This window comes from Hippoglossus hippoglossus, chromosome 20, assembly GCF_009819705.1.
Source record: "Hippoglossus hippoglossus isolate fHipHip1 chromosome 20, fHipHip1.pri, whole genome shotgun sequence".
NCBI classification, from domain to species: domain Eukaryota; kingdom Metazoa; phylum Chordata; class Actinopteri; order Pleuronectiformes; family Pleuronectidae; genus Hippoglossus; species Hippoglossus hippoglossus.
This window is the reverse complement of record NC_047170.1, coordinates 16153590-16181130: the sequence shown is the minus strand read 5'-3', so window position 1 is coordinate 16181130 and position 27541 is coordinate 16153590. Positions and strand designations below refer to the sequence as shown.

At 43.0% G+C, this 27541-nt stretch overlaps 1 protein-coding gene across 3 annotated transcripts in view; it reads left to right on the top strand.

Moving 5' to 3' along the window:
- Window positions 1-27541, top strand: part of cdh7a (cadherin 7a) — a 105554-nt gene that overhangs the window by 31419 nt on the left and 46594 nt on the right. For all 3 annotated transcript variants that reach the window (XR_004612327.1, XM_034572441.1, XM_034572442.1), the window contains exons 3-5: window positions 4868-5162; window positions 15594-15713; window positions 26666-26833. Coding sequence is in view for 2 of the 3 variants with exons in the window: in XM_034572441.1 (XP_034428332.1) it covers window positions 4868-5162; window positions 15594-15713; window positions 26666-26833 (583 nt within the window). In the remaining variant the exon portion in view is untranslated. The remainder of the gene's footprint in view (window positions 1-4867; window positions 5163-15593; window positions 15714-26665; window positions 26834-27541) is intronic.

Here is a 27541-nt window from a genome sequence, read left to right as displayed (position 1 = left end):
GCGGCTGTGTTAGTGTACTCCGGCATCTCGGATTGCTGAAAGGTTGCCTGTAGGTATTAACGTTTGTATCCAGTCTGCATTGTGCACGGTCCATTGAATAGAAGAAATTTGAGAGAGAGAGAGAGAGACGCGTATACAAGAAGTAAAATGTGTGTTTTGGGGGGTTTCAGCCTTGTTATTGAAATGTGTTTGTTGTTTTATTTCAGGCCTCTGCGCTTCCTCTGAGTTGTACACAGCCGAGGCAAATGGGCGTAAAACGGGAACAAAAACGAATTTCACACCATCCAGCACGGGTTTTCATGTCGAGCACAATGGTGAAAAAATGAAAATTCAAAAGCCAGAAGTACCTGAACACATTGTGCAGTAGTCGTGGTGACGGGACGAGAATGCATCAGTGGGTTGTTATGGGCTCTTTTATGCTTTTCACCCGTCTCTCTTGCTGCAAAGTAAACAAGCCGGCACCCAGCTAACAGGCGGCCCCCCCGGAGAACTGTCTGCACACAAAGTGACGATAAGTGTCAGCGCTGATTTCACAAGGTTTTGTGTTCAGAGGCACCCCCCCCCCCCCCCCCCACCCCCCCCCCCCCACCCCCCCCCCCACCCACCTTTACAGTCCCTGAGAGCGCTGTGTAGCGAGGTGCCGCACGCTGCGTTATGCTCACCTCAAGGGGAGCGGGGGGGAAAGAATTACTGACTATTTACATATTTGCAAGGGAAGCAAACTGTGGTGTTCGGCAATAAGTAATAAGAGTTGAAACTGGGAAATCACCTGGAAAAATGAGCAGTGACAGTTTTAAAATAGCTCAGATTAATGAGAGAGAGAGAGAAAACTATTTGACCAGGGTGTATTTTTAATCCCTGCCAAGCTATGCATATTTTATGTGGCGCTCAGTGTTGATGAGATATAGCGATAGAATATCTGAAGCCGCTTTACGCACTGCTGTGTGTCCTCCTGCAGGAGAGTGGGAAATGGAGCAAACCAAACAGTTCACTGAAAAGACCACATAGTGTGCCTGGCCCTTGACCCGCATTGCATGCTCTGTGGCCCCGTCAGCTTTGTCCTCCTTGTCCGTGGCATTTACCGGAAACAAACCGCCACGGATGGCTTCCCCGTGATTAAATGTTGACTCTCTCCACGGCTGACAATTCACCTCGAGTCGGCTCCAGCAGGAGATGGTGAATAAACATGGCGAGCCCCATAAGAGGGGTGGCATATGCACGCCGGGGCTTCAGGACACAACCGGTGCAATCATCGTGGTTCTAACGTGGCATCCATCAGCCGGCTGATAGATTCCATTAATAAAAGAGCTTTGTTGTTGTTGTATCCTCTGTTCACTGTGTCCTCCTTCGGTTCTACCAATAAAATATTGACCTAATCATCCTCCACCCCCCTGCAGCGTGGACTCGGAACCTGAAATACCATTGTTATTTATCCCGTAATGAGATGTTGACATTTACAGATAAATTGAAGGAAGAGATTCAACAATAATCCTGCCTGACTACAAGGTTTTATAAAAAGAAAAAAACAGAAACGCTGTTCATTGCTCTGCAAAACAAACAAACAAGAGGGGACAGCACTTAATTGAAAAGCAGTGTAAACAATGTGCAGAGGAAAAATCTAATCATGATTGAAAAATACTTTGAATACCGTCAATATTCTCGTGGCACAAAGCAATTCTGCACAGTGCCACACATTTACTGTACTTTCTGTCCTCGTAAGCGCCGGCTCAGCCGTGGTCAGGAAGTTAAAAATCATGAAGCGTCAAAGAGGTTCCTGGCAAACCGTCAGCTGACTCTGAAACGCAGGGGGCCGACCTTTGCCGTGACGGTTTTCATCAGCAGTAGTTAGCCGCTGAACTGAATTGGGCATCATGCAACGGCAGGAATACAGCAAAGAACTCCTGAACCCAAATTACATGCTGTTCATGAGGAGAACCTGTGTGCAGACTGGATCCAAGCCTCAGCCGTCTCCTCGGCAGAGGTTAGCCGTAGTTTAAAAAAGTGCCACTCTCCGGTGTCACTCAGAGTTCAGCCACAGAGCCTCGGGCTCCTTTAGGATACAGAGACCATTTTAGAGGAGTGTGGTTTTTGTCAGGCTCCTGGAACATGGAGTTTTCCTCAGAGTTTTCCATCCAGTTTGCATGTTTGTCGTTAACAAAGGTTTATCTTACTGTTTTCGAAGGGCTGCTGTTCCTGGAGCCATCAAAACCGATGCAATCGCTGTCTTCGTCTCTGTAGCTCTCATCATTTGGGACAGATTTATATTCTATGTGAAACATTTCCTAGTGCAGCTCTGAGTCTGAATCTAAATCCCACCTGTGATACTCTGCAAAATCATTTTTGCCACGTTTTAAAAGCTTTGCCATTAAACCTTTGGCAAAATGTGGATGATAAAAGTTTGATGAGGATTCATTTTTACGTTTGCTTTCTTAGTGAAATATGTCTGAGCAGCAGTCAGGTGAAATACAGGTCAGTTAGGAGAGTTATCATTGTTTTAACGCTCTCTAGAGCCGGTATTTATTTGGTCGGTTCCGGGCTCCTGTAGAAACATGATGGTGAAACATGGCTGACTGCCTGGACAAGGACAAGCTCCCGATGTATAAATAATAGTCTGATTCTAACATAATGAACAGTTTCAGGCGATTATTCACTAATGAAAACATAATTATATATTAAATTCAGTTTCTCCACTAAATCCTTGACTCTAGTCATTAAATCACTGGATCACCCGTCTAACTTTGCCATGTTTGCACTGTGATCATCGGTGTTTGATTCGTTGTGGAAACCATTTGTCGCAGAGCAGGAGAAGCATCTGGCTCTGAAGGGACCGGCAGGTGGAACCATCTTAATATCACTGGTTTGCAGCTGAGAAGATTCAAAACATTTGGTAAATTGAGATCGTTATGGAAGTAAAGACGTCACGGCTCCATTATGCTGAACTTTTTCACACCAAATATTGAGAATCATGGGAGAAGAAATCTCCACTAAAAGCTTCCTCTGCATGCTTCGCCTTTAATTGAGGTGTTCTGTCATGTTGGAGGTGAGGAGAGAAGTACGCACTCTGCTAAACACTGACGGTTAGAAAACGGTCCGTCTGTCCATTTTTTTAAATAGCCAACGACGACCTTCCTCTGAGACGTACGACGGTTTCAGTATTCACTTTCATGTTCAACACATTGAAGAGACTGATGGCCATCAGACAGCTTTGACTCTAAAAAGGATCAGTCAAGGTTGGTTACTTGTCGTGGTGGTTTTAATGCTCCGGGAAGCTTTGGAGTTTTTTCAAGGATTGTTTCCTCGCAGTCGTACTTTGAACAGGGGTCTTAAAGTCCTCTTTACACTCGTGACTCGTTTCCTCTGAGATTAAACCTGTCATAAACACTGGGTTGTTGTAGTGACTTCACAGACTCGCTGATAAAAATGCATCTTGTCTGACTTCCGTGTCGACCTGTATGCGTTTCTATGGATCATTGGAACAACGTCTATTAATATTTTTCGCCTAAAAACCTGACATTCATAGCGGTAACCCACATTCTTTGAATCTGGAAAACATTTGCTTTGACGATGTGAACTCATGTCCCACCAGTTTTAGAGAGAGATGATATATTTGGGCATCAAATAAAAGGCACTGATCTGACAGCACGGCTCCTGGTACACGATCTCAACTCGCGCTATTGATCCTGCGCAAACCTACAGAACACATCGCTGCAATCGGATAGTGGATAAACTCCACTTTCCCACTTGGCTCCTAATAGCAACCGGAGAGAACAGTAGGAAATAATTGAGCTTTAATAAACAGACGTCATGTAATAGTGTGTGTGTCATTGAGTAACATTACACGTCAACTGCTTTTACACCAAAGGGCAGAAAATGGATGAAAGGAAGTGCAGCGTGGAACACTGAGCCCGGCTGTCACTCAACAGAGCACTCACTCAGTGCTTCAGAGGAACTGGTTTGAATACTGGGTTCTTCGCTACAACACCTGACACCAGTATCATTCAAGCAAAGAGGTACATAAAGTCCCGGGTCCCGGCGCTGGGTCAGACGTACAGTATATCCTCCCAGTGCAGCTTTATGACGCACTCTTTCCGCGCTCTGCAGTAAAACGTTGGCAAAAAAAAATGTAAATTATGAATGTTTCCCGCGGACTCGTTTTACCTTGACATTAATAATTATGTATTTCTGGCCAGAAAAAAATGTGCAATAACATTCATCATTGTTTTTATTGATCCAAACACATTTTTTCTAACAGCTCCTTTATTTATTTTTAATGTGAGACAAGCTAGTTATTACTGTGGTTTTTTTTAAAGGGGGAGGAAATGGTTGGTTTGATCATTTTTAATGGCCAGTGCCTTAGTTAACAAATCACTGAGGCATTACACTAAGTGGCAGCATTTCACTTCGTTCCATTATTTGTTGCCAAATGCAAATCATGATGGGAATCGGTTACAGAATTCATTCGTGTCATTCGTGCACAAACGCTCTGATCTTTTGATCCAGCTCCGATGTTTGTCTAATACACACGATGTGTGTTTGCTTGTGTTGTTTTATGCATTTGGTGTAAATATTAAATATTTTACGCAGCATTTACATATTTTAGTAGCATTTAATGAGTTATTTATGTATTGTATTTAATAAGATAAGCGACATGATACATATTGCTGTGAAATTATTCATCTTTAAATTGGTGATGTGAATTAGCACAACCTTTCTAAATATATTCAGACTAAATATAAAAAGATAGGCACCATAACTGACCCCCAAAAGTGAAGCCATAGCATCTTGATCGCCCCCTGGTGGCTGGCTCCAGCTCTAATAGAGGATTTACTTTCCACCTTAATGCTGATGTTGTCTTTTCTTCCAACAGCTGCACTCGGATGTGGACAAAGGAGACAGCAAAGTGAAGTACGTGTTATCCGGCGAGGGAGCCGCCTCCATCTTCACCATCGACGAGAACACGGGAGACATCCACGCCACAAAGCGGCTCGATCGGGAGGCCCAGGCCTACTACACCCTCCAAGCTCAGGCTGTGGATCGAATCACTAATATACCCGTGGAACCGAGGTCTGAATTTGTGGTCAAGGTCCAGGACATCAACGACAACGAGCCGAAGTTCCTGGATGGGCCGTACTTGGCAGGAGTACCTGAGATGTCACCCTTAGGTAGGTCTCCACATTCGTCTCAAATATAATCGCTTTTATTTCACATGCTCTCCTCCCCTGCACTTTGTCCTTCTTTTCAGCTTCCTCTCATACTTTTAAATTACTACGTTTTCTTTCACTTGCCCTCGCTCCAACATCTGCATTTGATCATTTTCCACCTCGCTGAATTTGTCTTCATCTCATTTGGTCTTTGGGTCATAATCTAGGACGTTGGCTTTGTCAGACTGAGTACGTGTTAAATTAAGTGAAGCTCCTTGTCCATGAGCTCAACATCCATTGAGGTTGGACTTTCTCTTTGCCGAACTATTATCTATTCAGGTTGATTGACGTCTTTGTGCCTCAGCGATATGCTGATAAATAAGACTGCGGACGTCTCCCACCTTGAGGCCTTTGACCTTTTGAATACATAAGATTTACGTTTTTAAAAAGCCTGATGATAAACAAGGATTGAGCTGCAAAGATGCCACTTTGAACTTTAAACAAAAAGAAAGGCAAATGCAGAACACTTAGAAATTCAAAGCACTTCAGGAAAAAAAATATTGTGAGTGAAAAGCTTAAAAACACAGAATGGAAGAAATCAAAGAAATTTTGTATTAAATGTTGACAACTCTCAAGTCTTCTGGAGTTACAGGCAGTGAAGTTGCTTCACCCCCACTGTCTCACATCTAGTGACGAGCAGACGAGGGGATGATAAGGCTGAAATATCCGGAAATCAGGAATTTATTTGGCTCTCAAAACATGAAGCAGGTTGTAAACATTAACGAGTCATTCGTCAAGTTCAGTTATTAATTTGATTTATATAAAATTTATACTTAACGATAACTGAAATGACTCACTTATGTGTATTCATATTTAGCAATAAGACATTTTTTTATCTGCCTGTTTTTTACCGTAGCTCGTTAATTTTGTGAAACTGCGTTGGAAAGACTAAAGAAGGTTGTTTATCCTTTAAACTGTGCGATTGATTGATTAGTGTTTTATTCAAAGAAAGTCAAATGAGACTGAGGTGCAGTTGCACTTTTAGCTAATTGCCACTTTCAGCTAATTGCCAAGTTTGGAAACTTATCGGTGAACACAACGTGCAGAGGCTAAAAGCTTTGGCAGGAATTTGGTCGTAAGTATTAAAAAAATACATTTTTACAATTTCCCTCAGATATTTACGTCAAATTTACAAACATCAACCTTGTGGTGGCGATACAGTAAAGGTCCATTCATTCTCTGAAGATTAGGTAAAGAATTGCACTGCAGTCCATCGCGTTCTACACATGTTTCTGTTACAGAAACCAGCAGCTTCTATGTTTTCTGTTGCCTTGTTAGCATTTATTACAGCAGATGTGTCTTTTATCAGTCTGTTTTAAATGCACTCCCGGAGGAGGACATCATATCGGACATATTTAAAAGCCTGCATGGTCAAGATTTCCTCCAAGGTTTTGAACATGACATGCCGGAGCTCAGAATGTGAGCAAATGCAAATGAGCGACAACAACATCCCGAGGCCTTTCAACTTAGCAGGTGTGTTAGTAGCGCAGCTGCAGTGAGAAAGAGTGACCTCCATGTTGATAAGCCGCGGTCTATGTGCACTTTACGTGATGCACACCCCAACACGCCACACAGCCCGTTTCATCAGCACGACTTTGAAAACACAGAGGTAAAAATTCCACATTTTGGCCAACGTGAAATGGGAGGTGCCGAGCATGAAGTGCTTTGAATCTGCTGTTTCATGGTGGTGTTAGTCAGCCAGACGACTCGGTGTATTGTAATGGGAAGTCTGATGCATCTGAATTTACATATTTATCACCTCACATATGCCAGCGCAGTCCTCTAGGCTTAGAAGTGTTGATGAATGATGCATGTTTAAAAACTGAGTCAAGCAAACTTAGGGTCTGATTCAGCCTCGAAGGCCACGGGCATTCTTCCCACAAATTGGGCTCAGAGTTCATGCTCGCCACCACGTACACGTACCTGCCTGCTGAAGATGGCTCTGAAAAATGTCTGACACCGACACATACATTTCTATCCATCCATTATCTTGCCACTCCTCGGTGGCAGCAGAGGGAGCGGAGCAGCACAGACATACTTAACTTCCTCCAGCTTCTCTTAGGGGTTTCCGACGGCACTTCAAGACGTGCTGGGAACTGTGGTCTAATCACAACTGAGCCGAGACTAATGGGATGGAGACAGAAATGAACTTGCACAGAAAAGGATTGATATGGTCTTCTCAATGGATTTATAAAAAAATAAAAAAATACAAGCATAAAGTTTGAGATCACGTCAAACCCGGAGCTGTTTGTGAACAATGAATCTCAGTTGTTTCCTCTTGGGTGCTTCAGGATATTGATTACTTCTCAAGACCTCCTCAGGTGTTGAATTCTCATAGAGAAAACACAGAGGCTCCTTGCATCCTTGCATCATCTGAGAGAATATTTCAAATATGCGATACAGATCCTCTACACAAACAAATATTAATATACGAGGCGGTGCGATCAGCAATCTGCAGTGTGTATAATAATTAATTATCAGAATTGGGGCCGAGCAACCAATTCCCTCAGGAAAGATTTTCTTCTCAAAGTTAGTCAAGTTAATTACACGATCTGCCAATCTTTATCAAAAATATGCCAGAGAAGGTACAACAGGCATGAGAGAACGTCTGTAAAGAGTAAATTATGAATATATATATATGTATCTACACATGATATTGTTGCACCAGTCTATAGGGTAAACTGCAATGATAGTTTTTGGTCTTTTGAGTAAATCTATGATGCCTCCACATCCTCCAGTATTCATAAAAATGCTTTTACATATGTCAATGTCAGCGTTATCTAAAAGAGATTGAAAGGCTGGCTGTTGATGTGGTAACCAGGGAAACGTGGATATACAAGGAATATAAAGCAATAACTGATGCCTGTGGCCTCTCTGAAGCACTGGAAGCAACAGCCTTTGATAAAATATCCTCTTTTTAAGCTCCGACAGACTTTATAGTATCACATCCAGCAGATATGGAGTAACCTTTCTTTCGGACGGGGTCTGTCAGGCCACTTGACGTGAGGATGTCCACTCTCACTTCCTCTCTCCGTGTAGATCTGTCGTGGTCCCCGCTACCTCCTGAGGGAAATAACGTTCTCTAGCTGCTAAATGCTGCGCTGTGTCCACCATCCAGTTGTCTAACTTTGTGTGTCGGCTCAAATCAACCGCCCGCTGCAGTTGGACATGAAACAATGGGAACTGTGAGAGTGAAGCGACACCCAAAACAATGCGGCTGTGGAAACTCTTCTAGAGCTCAACACCTTCTGAATCTGCTTCGGGAAGACTTAGGAAGGTTTATACTTTAAATTGTGCGATGGAATGATTAGTAATTTATATAGGAAAGACTTCAGCCATGGTTTGTAGCTAAGTGAGGATGAGGTACATTGATTGTATATAAAGATGGACGACATCTTGACTTCCTCTCACAATCCAGAAATGAAGCAGAAATATCCTGGATACGAAAGCTGCCATCTTGTGCATTTGGAGCCAGAGTCTCGCTAAACACTTGCACATATCAGTGTGATAAACCTAAAATGACAGAAACCATTTTTTAGATATATTTATTGGACTTTGACATTTTAGTTTGGTCCATGTCCCATTCGTTAACAGGGAGGAGGCGGGGTTTATGACCTGTACTGCAGCCAGCCACAAGATGGCGCCCCAGGCATTTTGGCTTCACTTTTGGGGAGCTGTCATATCGTCCATCTTCATATTCATACAGTCTTTCCAGTGCATGTTCACAACCTCAATGCATGTTCACCATCTGAGTTCAGAATGTTATGTCATGCTCACGTTGCATCGTTTTCAATATGTATTCAAAGGGGCCGTTTTTTAAGATGAAGCCGGGAGGTTGTTGCTCTTTAAATCTGCAATAACGTGTTGTTTTTTGGCCACTTTGTGTGTCAGCGGGAATCAGCCGCAGCTGGAAATGACACAATGAGCTGCGAGAGTGAAGCGAACCCGTAAAGAGACCCACAACAATGGGGCCATAAAAGCTCTCATGGAGCCGAGGGGCGCTGCGGCGTCAGGTGACAATTCTCTGTGGGTTAATTACTTTGTGTGACCCCCTTTTCACATATAGAGTGTGTGATCGATTTTTTAATTTATAATTTCTTTTATTACAGCTGGTTAGGTTTGCATCACTGTATGTACGACCATACATAAACACACAGAGCTAAAAAACCTAACTCAAACATGCGAGGTACCATGAAATTTAGTGAAAAACAAAGGTGTTTGTGGCTCTTTTGGAAGCTTCAAAGTCAAAATGAACATTTCAGCAGGCGTACAGGGGGAGTGGGAGTCGTTCCAAGGGAAGCAGTGCTTTGCTTACAACACAGGCGCGGAGATCTCTGAAGGATTACACAGCCGACTGTCAGCGGGGGGTACAGAGCTCAGGCTTAAGGAACCAGAGGATTAGAGTACAAGGGCTTGGAGTCTCGTGTCCAACCCGAGATAAGACAGCGAGTGGGTACAGAGGAGGATGCGTTCACACCACGAGCGCCGAGACGCAGGGTCACCCTCACCGCTTTATTTACTCCGCCAGCTCGGTGAAGGTCTTCATCACAAGTTGTGAGAACAACAGTGGGATAATGCATCGCCTCTCTTTGTAAATATCTGCTCAAAGCAATTATCAGTGCCGTAAAGCACAGGGAAGGGCCGAGCACCTCTTGTCCTCAATAATTCCTTTATAGATGTCTTTAAATCATTAATGGTCACAGCCCTGCTCGGCTGATGAATGGGTTCAATTTAGAGAAAATCATGAATTTAATTAATTAAAGTAATTAGAGACGGTGCTCGTCCATACACACGCAGACCTTATGGCCCGAGGATCTCTGAGGGCTTTTGTCTTAATCACGGCGGGGATGTCAAATAAAAGACAGGAGGGCTTGAGGACAGTTGGAGGTGTGACAATCGCGAGCCTTGGCTCAGTCCCGCTGCACAGCGACGGGCCAAAGGAGCAGTTTGAGGGCTCATTACAAGCAGAGAGAATGTAATGTCAACCCAAGGCCACAGCTCTTGAATTTACTACACACCAGTCCTATAGCCAGCTGTCATTGTTCCTGCCTAATTCATGAGAGCGGAGATCAAGGATACTCTTTCATTCTCGAGAAATTAAAGGTGCTCTGGATTAAGGGAAATTGCTCTAAGTTAGCGTCTGTGTTAAAGGTCCAGTGTGTAAGATTTAGGTGAAAGGGATTTATAGGCAGAAAATGACTATGAAATAACCCTTGTGATGTTTTCACCGGTGTGTTTTTATCTACATTGTCCAAATTGTTGTTTTCTTTACCCCAGTATTTAATTACTTTATATTTTCAGGGACAAGTCCTCTCTATAGAGGCAGCCATGTTTTTTACAGTAGCCCAAACTGGACAAACTAAACATCTTTTGAGTTTTCATGACAACTGAAGGCTTCCACAGGTTCTCATGTTTGGAAGGGGAGGGTGAGGTGAGGGGTATTCGGCTGCAACATGCAACTTCACCTCTAGGTGTCACTAAATTCTACACACAAATCTTTAAGTTAATTCTACTTGACACCGTGGGATATAAATATACATCTAACATATATCTTTAAACACTTTATTAGGAACACTTGATCAATCTCATGTGAACAAATACAACAGGTCTTTAACATCTTGCTCAGTTTTTGGTGAAAGTTGGTTTTCTCGAAGACTAAATTATATTAAGAGTTGTTTCTAATTTTCTCTCGTTCCTGTAAAAAAATCTAAAAATCAAATTATTAGCGTGAAAAAATAATGAACGATGTTGAAATTGGTGGAACAGGTGTATTTTGCAATGTTATCACATATGTAGAATACAGCAGGAAATTTCAAAGTGTAGTTATTAATTTTTGCTTTGCATGTGAATTAAACTCTGAGCAATAATTCCTGCTTATCTGAAACAGCAGGGAGCCGGTGTGAATGTGCATGAATATAATCAACTTAATCAACGTTCCCTTGGTTGAAGACGTCTCAGCGCTCGAGCGCACACCTCCGGAGAGGCCCAACACTCACTCAAATTACACACACACACACATAAAAAAAAAAAAAGACATTTAGACTGATATCTATCACAATCTATGATTTTATCTTGAAAATGGTAAAAGAAAGGTCCGATCTCACCATGTTTGTGATTTAAAAACTCCTGGATTTGCCCCTTTGTCCGGATCTATGCCAAAATTTAATCGGTTCTTTCTTGGTCTGATTCTTTAATCAAGTTTTTTGTGTAATCCTGCTGACAAACAAATAACAAACCAACGTATAAATGTAACGTACAGATTTGGTTTCAAACTTGCAACTTAAATTGGGATCAAACTACAGGGATTTTGAGTCAATTAAAGGCCCCCCCCCTGAGAATCCAAGGAGAAATCTTGACTAGAGCCTTGGTCTGTACTGATGGTCTTCCTCTGTTTAGATTGTTGCTTCTTTTTGGCCCCAGGTTTAGAGAAATGCTGGATTGTCCTGATCCCAGCTGTAGTCACATGAAAAGATTGTTGCATTTCCACCTGCTGAAGAAGAAGGAGCCCTTCATTTGGAAACACATCCGGTTTGTATTAATGCGGGCCCCATTCCTCAAAACAATCACACTTGCATTGTGAGTGCTCACTCAGAAAGGCCTATTGGGCCTGACAGTCAGATGCAGCCTTGATACGCGAGTGGCTGAAGAATACCTGTCTCCCATTCAGATTAAGCACGCCACATTTATTTTCATTACTGGCAGATGACAGTTGCTCACCCAGGATACAGAACTGATTAGGAAACCTGTTTTGTACACAGCTGCGGGGGGGGGGGGATGAAAAAAAAATGCGGAGATCTGATCCATCACGTCAATGAGGACGGACAAACATCGAAGGGACGCCGACAGGGAAAATTGAGAAGCAGATGACAGCCTCGCGGAGCAGAAAGAATCTATTCAAATTTCAGATTGTTCATCAGTTTTTCCTCCTGACATCCGGCCCCCCCCCCCCCCCCCCCCCAGCTGGCATTACCTTTCATACACTCACATTATTGTTAGAACTCTGTGTTCGTGGGACCTGTGGGGAAAAGCTGCAAAATAAACCTTTCCCCAGTCCGGGTCCATATTGAATGTTAATTTACAGCCTCGTCCACTGTGCCTCGTGTGAAGTGATTTTAACTATCAACCTGTAGTGGAGATTTAGACTTTGCCCGAGTTCCCTCTCACACACTCCTCCTTTGACCTTGGCGTTTTAAACTACCTGTAATATAACCTGTCATGAGTAAGAGGTGACGATATAATCTAGGTGTCCTTCCACAACCGGCTCGGTGATAACTTCTCCAGCTTCACCGCCGTTTTTTATTTATTTTGCATTATATTGTTCACATCCAGGGCCAGAGACTGTTAATTCTGCTTTACGGCCATGAATGGAAGACTTTAATCTTCAATATCCGTGATCACTTCATTCTGTGAAAGCCTGTAAAATACTTCCCACAGTGTTTGCTTCGATCTGGAACGATCTACTTTAACTACATGTTGTAATTGTCCAGAATCTGCGTCTTCTCTGTAATGGGCTAAATTAAGACTAAATTCTGGACAGAATCCGTTCAGTCTGTCTGACGTTAGCATGTGCGATCTGTTGTGGGGTGAAAAGTTCGCAAAGTAGCATCGGAAGGATGCAGGAGTTGCTATGGCGATATAAAGCGTTAACTGACCCAGAGAGAAGATCTGACAAATGAGAGACGGAAGCAAAAACCCCAGTTTGCGATTGGTCTATTGACTCGTCTGATGGCCAAATGAAGTGACGGTTATGTTTTCTATCTGTGTTTGGTGTTTTAAACTACCTGTAATATAACCTGTCATGACTAAGAGGTGATGATATAATCCCTCCCCATCCCCATTGTTCACATCCAGGGCCGGAGCCTGTTAATTCTGCTTTACGGCCAGAGCGGAGGACTTTAATCTTCAATATCCGTGATCACTTCATTCTGTGAAAGCCTGTAAAATACATCTGACGTTGGAAAGTCACATTTTTATTACGGTGTTTTCTTCAACTTAAAATATCACCGACTTGTAAGACTTGTCAGAGGCAACAATACGAGCTGAAGCTAAGCCAGATACAATATGTGCCGCGGGCCATTAAAGTGAATTATTCAGTCATAAGCCAGTTATTCATCGAACCATCTGGAAAAGACCCACTCAAGGCAAATGGTGTTTCTTCGTTTTCAAGGTTATTTCAACAATGTCCATTGTTGGTGATTTCACTGCTGCCAAGTGTGAGACGACTTTCGGCGTCAGCTTTAAGAACCGTCACTGACGCACCGTCTGCCAGAGAAAAACAGCCTCCGCCATAACGGTTGTTTGTGATCATTTAACAATTTATTACATGGCTTTTCCCTCCATTATCAGATGAGCCCGGTCGGAGCAACAAGGCTCATTTGTACCGTAATGAATGACCTATTGGACTTGATTGGCAATGATTGTCGCTGATTATGTTTTTCTCTGTGAAATCTTCAAACGCTTCTGCGCGTTACCTTTCGAACCACGGCTGTCAGCTCAAGTCACGTCAGCCACGTGCAGTTGGTGCGTTTGAAAGAGGCAGAGGAGTCATGTCTGACGCCTTCGTCTCCGTCTCCGAGGAAGAACAGAACTCGGACACACGCAGAAACAACCGTCGTCAGCGAAAGTTCTGGGTCCAGTTTAAAAGCAAATGTCCTCCTTTCAGCTGGAGGGAGGTTTTGGGATATGGGGGAAACTACTGGACACAAAATGAAACTTTATATTTTGAGTTTCATAACTTCACCTGCAGCACAGCATGATGTCAGTTTGTCCCTGAGAATAATATGGCTCAGTATGAAATAATATATATGACTGTATGGAAATAAGCAATTCAATGGAAACTAAAGCTTAAAATAAATTAAATTTTTGAATAAATGAATAACATTTTACATTTATTATATTTAATTATTATTATATCAACATATAATTTAAAAGAGGAGCCAAACTTTAAAATCCAATAAATTAATGTTTTTTCCTACATTATTTAGATTTTACCTTCTAAGAAATTAAAACAGCTTTTGATGTTGTGGCTGTCTACTGGTTTCAAATTATATACATATATTATAAATGTCTTACTTTGATAAACAAGGGCTTTTCAATTAAAGGTGTATTTTCAAGTTTTGAGACGTCTTTCAAAATCCCATAATCCACCATGTAGGTGTGTGTTGTGTTTTCAGATGTGTAAATTAAGGATTCATTCAGGATTCTTCTTTATTTATGGTTCTATATTAATTTCATGGTTATCACATCATTTTTCTACGTATAATTTCCATGGTTTTTGCTTAAATTCAATTTCACTCATCCCCAAAGCAGGACATTTTATTTATTCAAGGAGAACACTCCATTAAAGCAGCTGATTTGCTCTTCGCTGGCACCAGAACGTAACAGAGCTTCCTTAACAAACAACACTTGAGGTGTTTGTGCAACAACACGGCGAAACCTGCCTCTCGCCTTCAGATATCATTTTGTTTTCATGGTTACAGTTTCTCTTCTGCAGATCGACATCTTCTCCGGTCGCAGTTTGCGGATGCTCAGTCCGCAAACTGGACCCGGCCATCTGTTCACGTTAACTAAGATTTTAACGAGAAAACAGTCGGGGTTGTTTCCAAAAAAAAAAGAGGGAAGTGAGGAGAGAAACAATGTTTACGCAACCGTGTCTGTATATAAAGCTTTGTATCATAAGTTTTATTGAGCTCAGTTATGACACAAGGATGCAGCGTCCTCACGAAGGAGAATTTCCAACTCTTTGACTCCGAATCCAGAAATAGTTGCAGTATCGGACTCAGTAACGATATGAGATGCGTAATAATTCCGCATTATTTATTTTCAGTGGGGTTGAAGTGTCTCTTTAGCGTGCACAGATGAGCTGTAGGAGCCATTTGGCAGCTGAATCCGAATCAACAGATTGAAGTTACTGGAGAAAAAGCGATGCTGCTCACTGATCTGTAAAGAGAAATGTGAACAATGGCAGCGAAATGATCTCTAAAGGCTGCGAGTAGCTCTTGAATCCTGCGGCAGAGCCGGCGCACGCGGTGGCAACAGCTGAAAGTGTTATTTGTTCTGCGGCGTTCGAGGCCGAGAGCCAGCGCGCGGCACATGTCAGATCTTTTGGTGCCGCAGAAAAACTGCTTTAAACTCAGAGATTAGGTGTAAGAGTTATACTCGGTGCAAATAAAGTAAACACAAGTCGAAACAAAGGCAGACTAATGACTAATGAGGTTATTTACTGCCTCAGAAGCTGCATTTTCACAGCTTGGCTCCCTTTCTTTTCTCCTTGCTGGTGGAATTTGTCACACGCTCAGTTGACACGATGACTGTTTCCACATTTAGCTCCGTTTGACCTGGCTCCTGGATGTTGTCTTGGAAACTAATGAAAGGCTGCGTGTCTGCCCACAGGAACCATGGTGGTGCAAGTGGCAGCCACAGATGCAGATGACCCGACGTACGGGAACAGCGCCAGGGTGGTGTACAGCATCGTCCACGGACAGCCCTACTTCTCCGTGGAGCCCAAAACAGGTGGGTGCGACAATTTTCAGTGATGGTGCATTGATGCAAAAAGTGGTGAAACAGGTGGTGATGATGGTAAAGATGTGGCATTTAACCAACACACGATTCAGGTTATTTCATTTGAGATATTTTGGTATTTGTGTTTTTGTTTGTGCTCGTTTCACTGATTCAACAGTTGCTGGGTTGTGTCATTTTTCAACTTTAACTTAAATGTATGTTTTTTTCAGCCGTTGATATTTAATGTTATTGAGAAATACTTAAAATTATAACCAGCTATTAAGCATTGATCTCTATCGATGATATAATCAATCAATGAATCAAACTTTATTTGTACAGCACCTTTCATACAGGAAGGTTCAGAATTCACTGATGAGACAGGAATGAGACAATAAACATTAAATTGTTGACGTTGAGATTCCATGAAATATATTTTAAAAGCCATAATATCTATAAAAAGTTATATTTTAAAAAGGTGTGATGAATAGAAGAAATTAAAGTTTTAAGATTTAAGATACAGTTGAATAAATTGTTATATAATGAAATCATGTCTATCAACCATATCTAACCAGAAGCCAGAATAAAGAGAGAACTGTAATTTATAGCTCATAGTGGGAAATACTCCTGACTGAGGGAAAGTGCTGAAATAAGCTGCAGATAAGATTTGAGTCTGTTGACTCGAGAGCTGTTGTATCTTTATAACTGCGGCAGAAGTCCTCGCTACATCTTCATCGCTGGCTCATTAGCCACTGCCCTGCCGAGGCTCAGCTACTTCATGCAAAGCACTCTCGCTAGAAAACAGAAAAACATGGGCCATCCATCCCGGAATATCAGACTTCATCCTCTGCTTGGAGAGCATCGCGTGCGCCCACGCTGGGATTTCCTGAATGTATCTGATTCATGAGCTGATGAAAGCCTCTGCAGTGCAGGGATTTACTATATGTTCTTCATCGCACGATATATTAGAGGCACGCTCGATGATAGAACCTCCACGGTGACCTGCTGGGGTCACTGTAAACATTTGGCGAGGCTAACCACTGGAAGAAAATGGAGCATTGAGGAGAAATGGATGTATATAAGAAAGGACCTCACTTCGCACTGTTTGGATATTAAGGATATGGTGTGTGTCTAAGGAGGAAATGATGTGAGCATTAACATCTCAGCCCATTTGGCTGTGAAGCCTGCACAGTACCACAGAATGTCTATGTTGTTTTTCCCCTTTCCAGAGACCTTCGACTAATGAAGCCTCCCGCTGCAGCTTTCATCAGGGAACATTTCTATGTTTCCATGTTTTGGGGGCGAACATTTACATGGTTGATACGCTCTAAATGACAGATCCACTGGGAGCATCTCTGAGGCTGTACATCTTTGATTTTTGCTGAAGGATTCCTCACGCTTCCTCAGAAGATAAAACTTCTGTGAGCCAATTAATGTGATAGAATGCTGTGATCACCTTCTCTGAGATGAGTTTGGTTTAGAATCGTCAGTGTTTGTCCTCAGTTACTTTTCTGTGATGAATTCAACCAGTGATCGAGTTTATACACATTTAACTAGTCCCTTGAGTAACTTATTAAAATATTTGTACTTAAAATGTCCTTTTGCCCGTCTTCAATGACATGAAGCTGATAGTACATTTAATGATATCACAGAAACGTCTCTTTTCCCTGACTCTACATATTCATTGTGTTTGCACACGTGGATTTCTCTCCACAAGGACATGGAGTCACCAGCCAGTGGGGACAAGTAGCTGCTATTGGGGTAAAAGGGGAATCAGGCTCCTTGTGTATTTGAATAGCTCTTAATAAATCCTTCAAACCTTTGTAATTAAAAACCTTAAAAAGTTATCATCTTTTTTTGTATTCACCTACACCTTCAATGTGAAGTTCAAGACAAACCGCATTAGTATTCAATCGTTTTTTACTCGGAACATAAATGCACTCACAAAAATTAACAAGGTTATTTTAAAACGGAACATGTTTTCAATCCCATGTCTTTATACTGTGCTTTCGCAATAGAGAGTAAAACGCACAGTGTAAATATTAGAGTATAGATATTTCATTAATTCGTTCATTCAGCCCATAAACGTCTTTTTCATGCTAACTGCTAAATCTTGGTACTGGTGTTTTCCAAAGGAATATTCTGTCTGTACATTCGATTCAATTCTAAATGTGTTTAATAATCAATTACTTTGCTTACATATTTTAAAACACTGGGGACGACTCTTTGTTTGAAAGGACACACATAAAGAAGAATCAATAATCAAGTTCAGAACTATAAATCAAAGATAACTGTCAACTATTCGATATTCGATAGACCTTCAACAATAAAAGCATCAGAAACCAGCCGTGAACACACTTCTGACATTTCATCACTTTATGTTGATGTGGCTCACTTTTTAACAGTCGTCTTTTCCCCGGGGTCACAAAACCCGGTTCAATGGAAATGTACAGTTTTTTGGTCATTAATTGCTGGTTTGATTCCTCGCTCCGCCCGCCCACTTTTCCTTGAGCAAGACACCGAGACCTTAATTGCTCCCAATGTGTACGAAGGGGAAAAGTCGGCCTCTGAAAAGAAGGTTCGTCTGCTCAGTGATTTTTACGTTTAAGTGTCGAAAGTTGCTTAGTGTAGCTTTAATCATAAAACTTTAAGCACACGGATAAATCCCACATCGGTGCTCTTTCTGTGGGACAATGGCTGGTTTATTAACCTGTCACACACACACACACACACACACACACACACACACACACACACACACACACACACACACACAGCTAAATGTGCACCCAGATATAGCCCTTGGGCCCCTGCCAGAGCCTCGGCCGTGTGCTGCCCATCTCTCCCCCGACCACGACTGATTATACTCAGCTCTCTCTCTCCATCCGAGTAGAAGACGACTTGGATCTCGTGGATTTACAAAAATGCCGTATCGGTTTGAATTGAACAGCTGGGATGGCCGTCGGAGAGGCGGGACTCCCTGGGAGACTTGACTCAGCGAAGTGTGACGACGTCCTCTCTTGTTTGACAGGGGAAACGTTAATACTACACCGAATGTAAAGAAATAAGAAATAGAGCTCATAGAGCATTAACTTGAGTGTCAATGGGGAAATCCTGCAGGATTTTACAGCAGCATTGTTACTGTCCCGGAGCCTCTTTTGGTTTATAGAAGTTTATTAATGATTCCCCCCCACCCCACACCGCTCCCAGAAAAGGCACAACCGTAATTGAGAGAAATATTAGAAAGTGTCCACTCAGTTACCTTCGTCTTCATCTTCATTTAGTTACCTTTCAAGAAGAGCTGCCTTGGGGAAATAAAAATTTATGCTACTGAAAATGCTCTGCTGGTTTCCTGTAAAAACCAAGATCCTGTAGTGTCATTAACTTTTAACACAGCGGCACCGTTTATAAACTCACCACTGACTTATTTCACCTGAAAACACAGTATATATTGGATTCGTGGTGGTATAGGTAAAACACAGTAATTCCTGCCACTTCTTATTTTACTTCATTCAGTATTTAGCATCCAGCAGAAATTGAACTGGTGCAGAATCAGTGGGAATCTGACCACCTGCCTGTGGGCGTTCAATGATCTTTTAACAAAGTTTGAATGAACACTCAAACCCATCATCGGTGACCAATTACAGCGAGAGCAGGCATTTACTTAAGTGACGTTCAAACAGCACGTCCGCCCCATAAAGACCCCATTACTCCCATATCATGTTTTTTTTCCCGAGACTCATTCAACTCAATGACCCGCGTGGTGACGTGTTTTTCATTAAGCTAAGTGGATTCTTTAAATCCCGAGGTTTATATTTCAAAAGCTTTAATAGGTTATAATTGCTGACTGTAAGTGGCCTGTGTTCTCTCGCAGTCGATTGTGCTAACCAGAGTTAATCTCTACGACCTGGACTAATGTACACTCTGCATACTGGGAGGCAACGAGGATGAGATGTGGGAGAAGTCATCAGATAACACCAGTGGGGCCTTTATTCTGTTTTAAATTGAGCGTTCACTACGACATCTTTAGATTTCTTTGTGTACTTGATTAAATAATAATATTTAAAGGTCGGATACGGACACTTTTCTGTAGTTTTTTTTACAGTCAGTCAATCTGAAGAGAGCCTCAGAGCCTCTGTTGTCTTTGCCTCCACTAAAGAGCCGGATTAACATTTACTAAACAAGTGGTAATTACAGAAGAGAACTAGATTATCACTCAGTCGATCGCCCACTTCTGCAAACTCTGCCCCTAAACTCTGCACTAAAATCCATCAAATTCATTTGGACATGGTTCTAAAACTATTGAAGATTCACCTAAACTCTTGATTCTTTACTGAATCCATTATCTCCGCTACACATCCAAGGTAGTTACAGGTTTTCAAGCTCCATTTGTTACCACGTAGCGGTGGAAAAAAAATCCTACAGCCGTGTGAAATGACATTTAAATCCACTAGTTCAGGAGTTTTATTTGGATCCGCATCAAATTACACACACTCATAGACACCAGTGTCCTAAATATGACAGATTTATTTCTCAAGGTCCTGAAATATTCCCTGGGAAATCAGTGTAAATGAAAAATAAACCTTTTCCATGTGTTGAAGAAAGTTAAAGGAAGCAATGAGGACGAGTGTCCTGCCTCATCCTTCCACCAAGTTTTCGTGGTAATCCGTCCGGTATTTTCTGCGTAATCCTGCAAACTAACAAGCAACCAAACAAAACCAAATGCCAGTGACAACATTTACTCCCTGGCAGTGGCAGTGATGTCAGTTACACAATAGTTTGCGAGCATTAGCCACCACAGGCTACTCGCCATAATACTGTTGAATCAGAGAACTGAGTCTGAGAGCATTTCAATGCTGAGTTTATTCATTTTTTTTCCAAGAGGAGGAGGATTGTGTTATTTCTGTCCCTCTGATACTCGTCCTCTTTAAATGGAAATACATTCCACAGGTGTTAAATACTGTGTCCGCCCTCAGTGCTGGCTGTGAAAGGAGCCACATTGTTTGTGTTAACCGTTTGCTGTTAACATATTGTCAATACCGAGCGACTCACGGAATAGAGACACTGGCTGTTGGACCCCGGCCCTGGATTGAGTGTTGTGGGATGAGCGCTGCGCTTCTGTCCCTGCACGTTACTAATTAGTCCCATTTGCAGCACACGCCTGGGCCATAGCAGAGAGTGACTTTGACAAAGTGCCTGGGCTGAAATACACTCTAAGCTGCACACTGCAATACTGCACTGGCGATTAAGTGGCAAGAGGGCTGATGGTCAGAGGGGGAGGAGAACGCGTCTGACCCAGTGTTGGGTGGGTAGCATCCTGGCTCTCTCTCGCCTTTACTCTGGTTCTTAATCCCAAATTGAATCTACAAGGTGCCCTTGGGAAAAGTACTTAATCCTGAACAGCTCCAGTAACTTCCGAGCAATGCATACCGTCGGCAAAAATACATAAGTTGCAGCGCCTAAAGGTGTTCGGCTAAGCCACATGTTGTAATATATATTGATTGATAGCGTGTCGTTTGGTTTGAAGGTGAAGCAGAAATGCTAATGCTGTTGAGGACCGCGTTCTAATTGATGGCAGGCTCAAGGAGGATTGAACAGCTGCTTTCAGCTCCGTACATCTCGGCGATGTGGCGTCTCCTCTTAGAGACAATTATCCACGCACAGTAACGCCGTGGAGCTGCATGCTAACAAACCTCGATGGCAGGATTAACAAAAGAAAGAATTTAGTTGGTGGGAAATGCCAAGTACCTGAGTGAGAGGATAAATTACATTCTGAAGGGCGGGGGGGGGTGTTCAAGATGTGACACAGCTTGCCTCTCAAGGCGACAGGAGAATATGACAGGTGCTCAGGTGATGGAGGGATGAGCGGACGGAGCTTTGTCTGGACTCGAGAATCTAATTAAACTGAAAGCGCTTGAATAATAAAGGAAAAGGCCACGGAACAATCACTGTGTACTCAATGGCCGCCTCCGGCCCGTCACACGTGAGACTTGGACTTTCTGAGGTGCAGAGGCGAGCGGCCCGGCTGTGATCAGCATGTGATTAAGATATTAGCGTGGCCTTTTTAGAATCACGTGCGCTTTTTCTTTGCCTTCATTTTTTAAGCTGGGTGTCGTCGGGGGGGGGGGGGGCTGTGTGCGAGACGCTGTTGTTGTGGCGCCCGCACTAAATCGAGAGCATTACAGCTGAAGGCTAGATATAAATCTGGCTGCCTCCTGCTGTTCAGACAGGTAATATAGAGAGGGGGGGGGGCAATTTTTTTCATTCTAATCACAAACACAACAGGCTCGGGTGTGTGTGCACCGACGAACACGCTTCCTTTCAACTTAGTATTACAAATTATAGCTGTTTATGTTCTATATGCCGGTTGAATTGCGTCTGCACTGAAGCCTCATGGGGTCCTTTCATATATCTAGGCTAGGTTCTACCAATCATCTATATACACGCACATATATACACATTTATAGACCCTCACACCCCCATAATGTGCAGTGTGGTGACCGATGTGACCCGTGATTAGAGCGTGATCCTTAGAATGTCACTCGGTCATAAACCACCTGTGCCGGGGGTTTTATTCCCTGTTTGTGTGGCCTGTTTTTTTGTGTTATGGGATCTATTCCTTGTAAGTGGACCGCCTGAGGCTCCGGCAAATCACCCGCCGCACCCTTCATGTTTGAGTGTTCATCACCTTCATCAGCACCTCTCATAGCTGCACGCCGAGCCAGAGGGTTTCCTCCCAATGTCTGCACCCTTTATTCCGTCTTCCCCGAGACAAATGTCAACTATCTGGGCTTTAGCAGGGAGCGTGGCCCACCCGTCTGCCGCCAGTGTTGTGGAGACAGCTAGATAAATGCATGGCTACAATGCGTCTGGCTTGCACCGGAGGCGAGGAGTCACAGCGCAGAGGCGAGGGCTGCGCCGTTACACCGACAGAAGGATTTTAATCATCGCCTCTCCCCAGGAATGACACCAGCGCCGCACGGGGTAACAGAGATAGAGAGCGAGGGGGCTGGCACCCAGCAGACAAACAACAGCCTTGTAACATCGCCGGGTGGATTAGCAGCAGCGCTCTGTGAGAAGTGTGCGCTCCTGGCCAGACGGGAACAGAAACATGTCGCTGTTTTTCCTCTTTTCTTTGTGTTTTTTTCTTTTTGTCTGTGCTAGAATCAGGATTCATGGCATCATTAACCACAACCAATATCTCTCAGGCGCCAACACACCAAGCTGATATTAAATAAGTATATCAGTTGTGTTGTTAAGCCTATCTACGGTTTAGTGGGAGCAGCCTTTTGTTTCACTGCCGGCTGCACAAACTTAACATCTTTTTGTTTCACCTTTTAGGAGCCATGCTTTGCCGCTGTCATTATAATCCAACCATTACCCAGCTTCCTCCTCAGCCTTTACTTCCCCCGAATGTTAAATGAAGCCTCTTTCAAGTGTAGACATCCATGCTCCATCCCCGTGGTGATGTTGCATGGAGTTGAGAACAGAAAAAGTTTTGTTCTGTTTGTGTCTACCAAGCATTAAGGGAGCCTTGGCGGACTGACGGCTTAAAGTAGCCCTTTCTGAAGCAACGTGGTAAACAGGGTTCACAGGTGTCACGGCAGCAGGCACCACAGCAGTGGTGGTGCTCTTTAATTGGCTATAAGCTTGCACCGTGGAGGAGGCAACAGAGAAGTGATGAATGGATGGATGAAGGAAGGATGTCAGGGCTAAACGGAGCAGACGGGCAAATATCCACCGACAGATGCTGAAATTGTCTGTGTTTCAGCATCGTGACATGTTTTGACTTTTTCGGCCGCCGTGTTTTCCCTCTGCTGCCTGAGAACGTCCCCACTGTTCGTTATTTGAAGCAGGGACTGAAATGGCAGGTCTGGTAGGGCAACAGCGAAAGATTATTGCTTTATTGACCACAGCCGTCCCACTGTCGGGGACTTTAGATAAAAGAAGTGGACAGCTCACTGTAATTTAGCTAACTGAGCCATTTAGTTAGAGCACTCTTTAACAGTTCTCAGCCAGAGGGGCTGTAATGACATTAATAAAAGATGGCAGAGAGAGAAAATGAAACACCAAAATGGAATTGTTTGTTTTCAAGTACAGTGAAATTGACGGTCAGGAGGCGTCTTCATTATTCTCCAGATGTCTTTATCTCGATTTGTTTGTTCTTTTGTTCCTGGATTTAATTGTGAATTCTACGTGTGTGTGTGTGTGTGTGTGTCTTTGTTTTCCAGGTACTACTAATGTTGTGGGGACGTCAGTTCGTTTACACAGTCACATTATGGGGACTTGTCTTCCTTATGGGGACAAAAAGCAAGTCCCCATAACGTAAATCATAAAATGTTGAGGTGAAGATATCTTCATGTGATAAGAACTGCCTAACTTGACAGGGACCATATTTGATAAACATTTATTTGACGTCTACTTTGACTTTTTTTGTTTGGTCTGTGTCCCGTCCACTCACATGGAGGAGGCAGGGTTTACGACTGGGAGCCGTCATGTCGTCCATCTTTATTTAAAGTCAATGGTCGTGGGTTGGAGGGTTTGAGAAGGTGAATGAGACTGTTTCAAAACAGTTTATCACCTGAAAAACTTGTCATCATTGGGTGATGATTGGAAAATGTCAAGCAAGGTTCCGTGATGTGTAGACTAGAGTCATTTGAGGTTTTCAATAACGTTGATGAATTCAGCTTTGATTAAATACAAGGTTTAATCTACTTCATATAAGAATCCAAACGTTTGTGGTAATTCTACGTCCGAAAACAACAAAGTCAAGGCCGCAGAGGACTGAGAAATCTACAACACTCGTCATTACAAATTAAGTATAATGGGTTTTTTTATTTCCCTTTCTTGTGGGATTGGACCTAAATTACATGTCAAACTTCTGTGTAATTTAAAGGATCAAGAGAAATTCTTCAGGTGCAAAACTGGAAGCAAGAGTTCCCCCCTTTTGATCTGCTTCATCAGGCTGTGAATACGATAAAGCCACGAAAAAAATGTTTCATTTATTCAGGAGCCGTGTGCGGCGGCTTTGTGAGGCTTTTAATGAGTAATCTTCCGTGTTCTGTGGGAATCTTTAATAAGTGCCATTTAATGAATGAAACACATTGTGTGGCAAGTCATTAACTCTGAAAGCAACAGTGATTGCTTTTGAAGGATTAGGGAATTTTTCTTTGCATTTCAATGCGCGGCGTTAATTTTTTTTTTAAGGAAATATCATGTTTGTAGTCAAGAGATAAAGTTGAGATTCAAAATAAATGTCATTAATGAAAAGATTTCCCCCGACAAGCGGGTTTAGTATTTTGTGCATGTGTACGAAGAACACGGCTGAACGCTGGCTGGTGTATTTGGCAGCTCAGGTGGAGACAGCTCCAGACAAATGCCAGTCATTTGATGTCGGCGTTGTCACATCTCTGATCCTCCTCTGATACAGATCAACCGTGACAGGGGGACTGACAGATGACACCTCGCTTGGCGGCGAAAATATCCTCCTGCTTGTGCTCTTTTTCTCTGACATTGTCTTCACATTAACCTCATCATATGTCAGACTGCTAAACTGTGTGGAGTGACAGCACATTGCCGGGCACACCAGTCACTATTCATTGCTGCTGTGTAAATAGACCCCCCCCCCCCCCCAGCCGTTATGGACATCCCCCATTAACCCCTCGAGTCATGTTTTCTTATAATTGCCACTTGAGGGGTCTTCGTGAACAGGTTGTTCCCGGTCAGAATTCATATTGATGAATATGAATAATCTCCCAGTACTTACTACTGGTCAGCCAGCTAATGTGTGCGTTTGGCTGGAGGACTCGAGTCTTTGAGAACATGATATCTCAAGAAAACCTTAAAGGGATAGTTCACCCAAAAATGAAGATTCAACCCTCCGGACACTTGGATGACACCACACGAGCAACATGGAGGCGTGTTGTGTTTCTTCTGTTGTTTTATTACGTCTGAAGATCGCTCACTAATCAGCTGCACTGTTTACCCCTGAAACTCCGTGGACTCAAACACTTCACCCATCCCCCCCCATCGGCATAGGGGTAAGAAGCTAATGAGTGAATTTTCATTTCTGGGTGAACTATCCCTTGAAGGGGAGCTCCTTAAAATTTGGCACAAAGGTTCAGTTTGACTGGAGGATGAATTGATTAGGTTTCAGTGGTCGAAGGTCAAGTGAGCGCAACTTCTCAAGGAATAAACCTTCAGGGAAGTTCTTTGAATTTGGGGCAAATGTGGAATTGTACTTGGCTGGTCAAATGGTCAAGGTCATGGTGGCCTTACAAATTACAATTTTTGCATTGTTATCTAAAGAATGGCTCGAGAGAAACGTTTCAAATACGGCACTAATGTTGACTAACTGGATTCGACTGGTCATTGGTCAAAAGTTCTCCCATGTTTCTGGCCTCTCGGACATGATATCTCAAACCTGCCTTCAGGGGATTTCTTCAAATTATGACCAGTTTTCCCCTGGACTCCAAAAAATAACCATTTAGATATCAGTCTTTAAAGGTTTGATGAAGGCGTACAACCACAGGGTGATAATACTAGTCGTTTGATCCTGTTCTAAATATTCTCTGTTTTGCTTTTGTATTAGAAAACCAACAGTGAGCTAGAGACATTTAAAGCTCTGCTGTGGAATAAAAGTTCAGACAACAATGAGTCTTATTGATAGAAGTTAAACTAGCAAAATGCATATGAAAACAAGAGGGAACATAACTTATTTATGAAAACATATTTTTCTTTGGACCTCAGGAGGGGTTTCTGCAGTTGACGGTGGATTTGTTGAAATTTGGAACAATAGAAATTACTATTTGATTAAAAACAATGTGTTGAGTCATCTGTGAGCTCAGAGAGAAAACTGGGTGGTAAAGAAAGAAGAGTGAGTAGCTTGGTCTTTTAATGGATGTAAATCTGACAATGGTTTAAAACCCCTAAAGCCTCTCCTTCTCCTTCTGTGCCTCTCTGCTCAGGGGTCATCAGAACAGCTCTGCCCAACATGGACCGGGAGACGAGGGACCAGTACGTGCTCGTCATCCAGGCCAAAGACATGGTCGGCCAGATGGGAGGCCTCTCCGGCACGACCTCCGTCACCGTCACGCTCACAGACGTCAACGACAACCCGCCTCGCTTCACTCACAGTGAGTCTCCAGCCATGATTGTCCCTGTAGGGTCAATTAAACTTGTCATAGCTGCTCAGCCATCAGAATAAAACCAGCAGCTCTTTGCTTCATTTGCAGTGTTTTTTGTTTTGGCTCCAGCTGAACTGGACCTTTAAAGAGTGAAAAACACTTGAACCCAGAGAAACCAAACGAGGGAACGGCTACAATGAGTTCACTGAGAAGACTCGGCTGCTATGTTCCGCCCTCAAAAAGAAGTCATTGGAAAATATGATTCTATCTGAAAGAACACTGTAGAATCATTTTCCTTTTAATCTGCGATAGAATAAAGTTAAACAGAAAATACTCGTTAACAGAAGCAAAACGCACTCACATACGTTCCCTAACCCCGTTCCCCGTTTCTCTCTATAACTTCCCTGGATTTGTGTTTTCGACTTTGTGTTTGGACTTTTTTTACGACCAAATTAAAAAAAGTGCCGTCCTGCAAGGTGTGCACCACCCTGCTTTGCTCTTCATCAGAGCCGGGGGGCTGCTTCGGCCTTGGATACCAGGATCAATCAGGCTCCGTTTTTTGTTGTCAGCCTATTTCACGGGCCGCTAATGGCTTCCAGGACGAGCTTTAGGATTCAAAGGCATGCGGTGCTTCTCATGATAATCCGAAGCGCAGGCAATCGGTTTACTGCTGATAGCCCCGGCCACCGTCTGGGTGGTGCACTCACCGCTGGACTG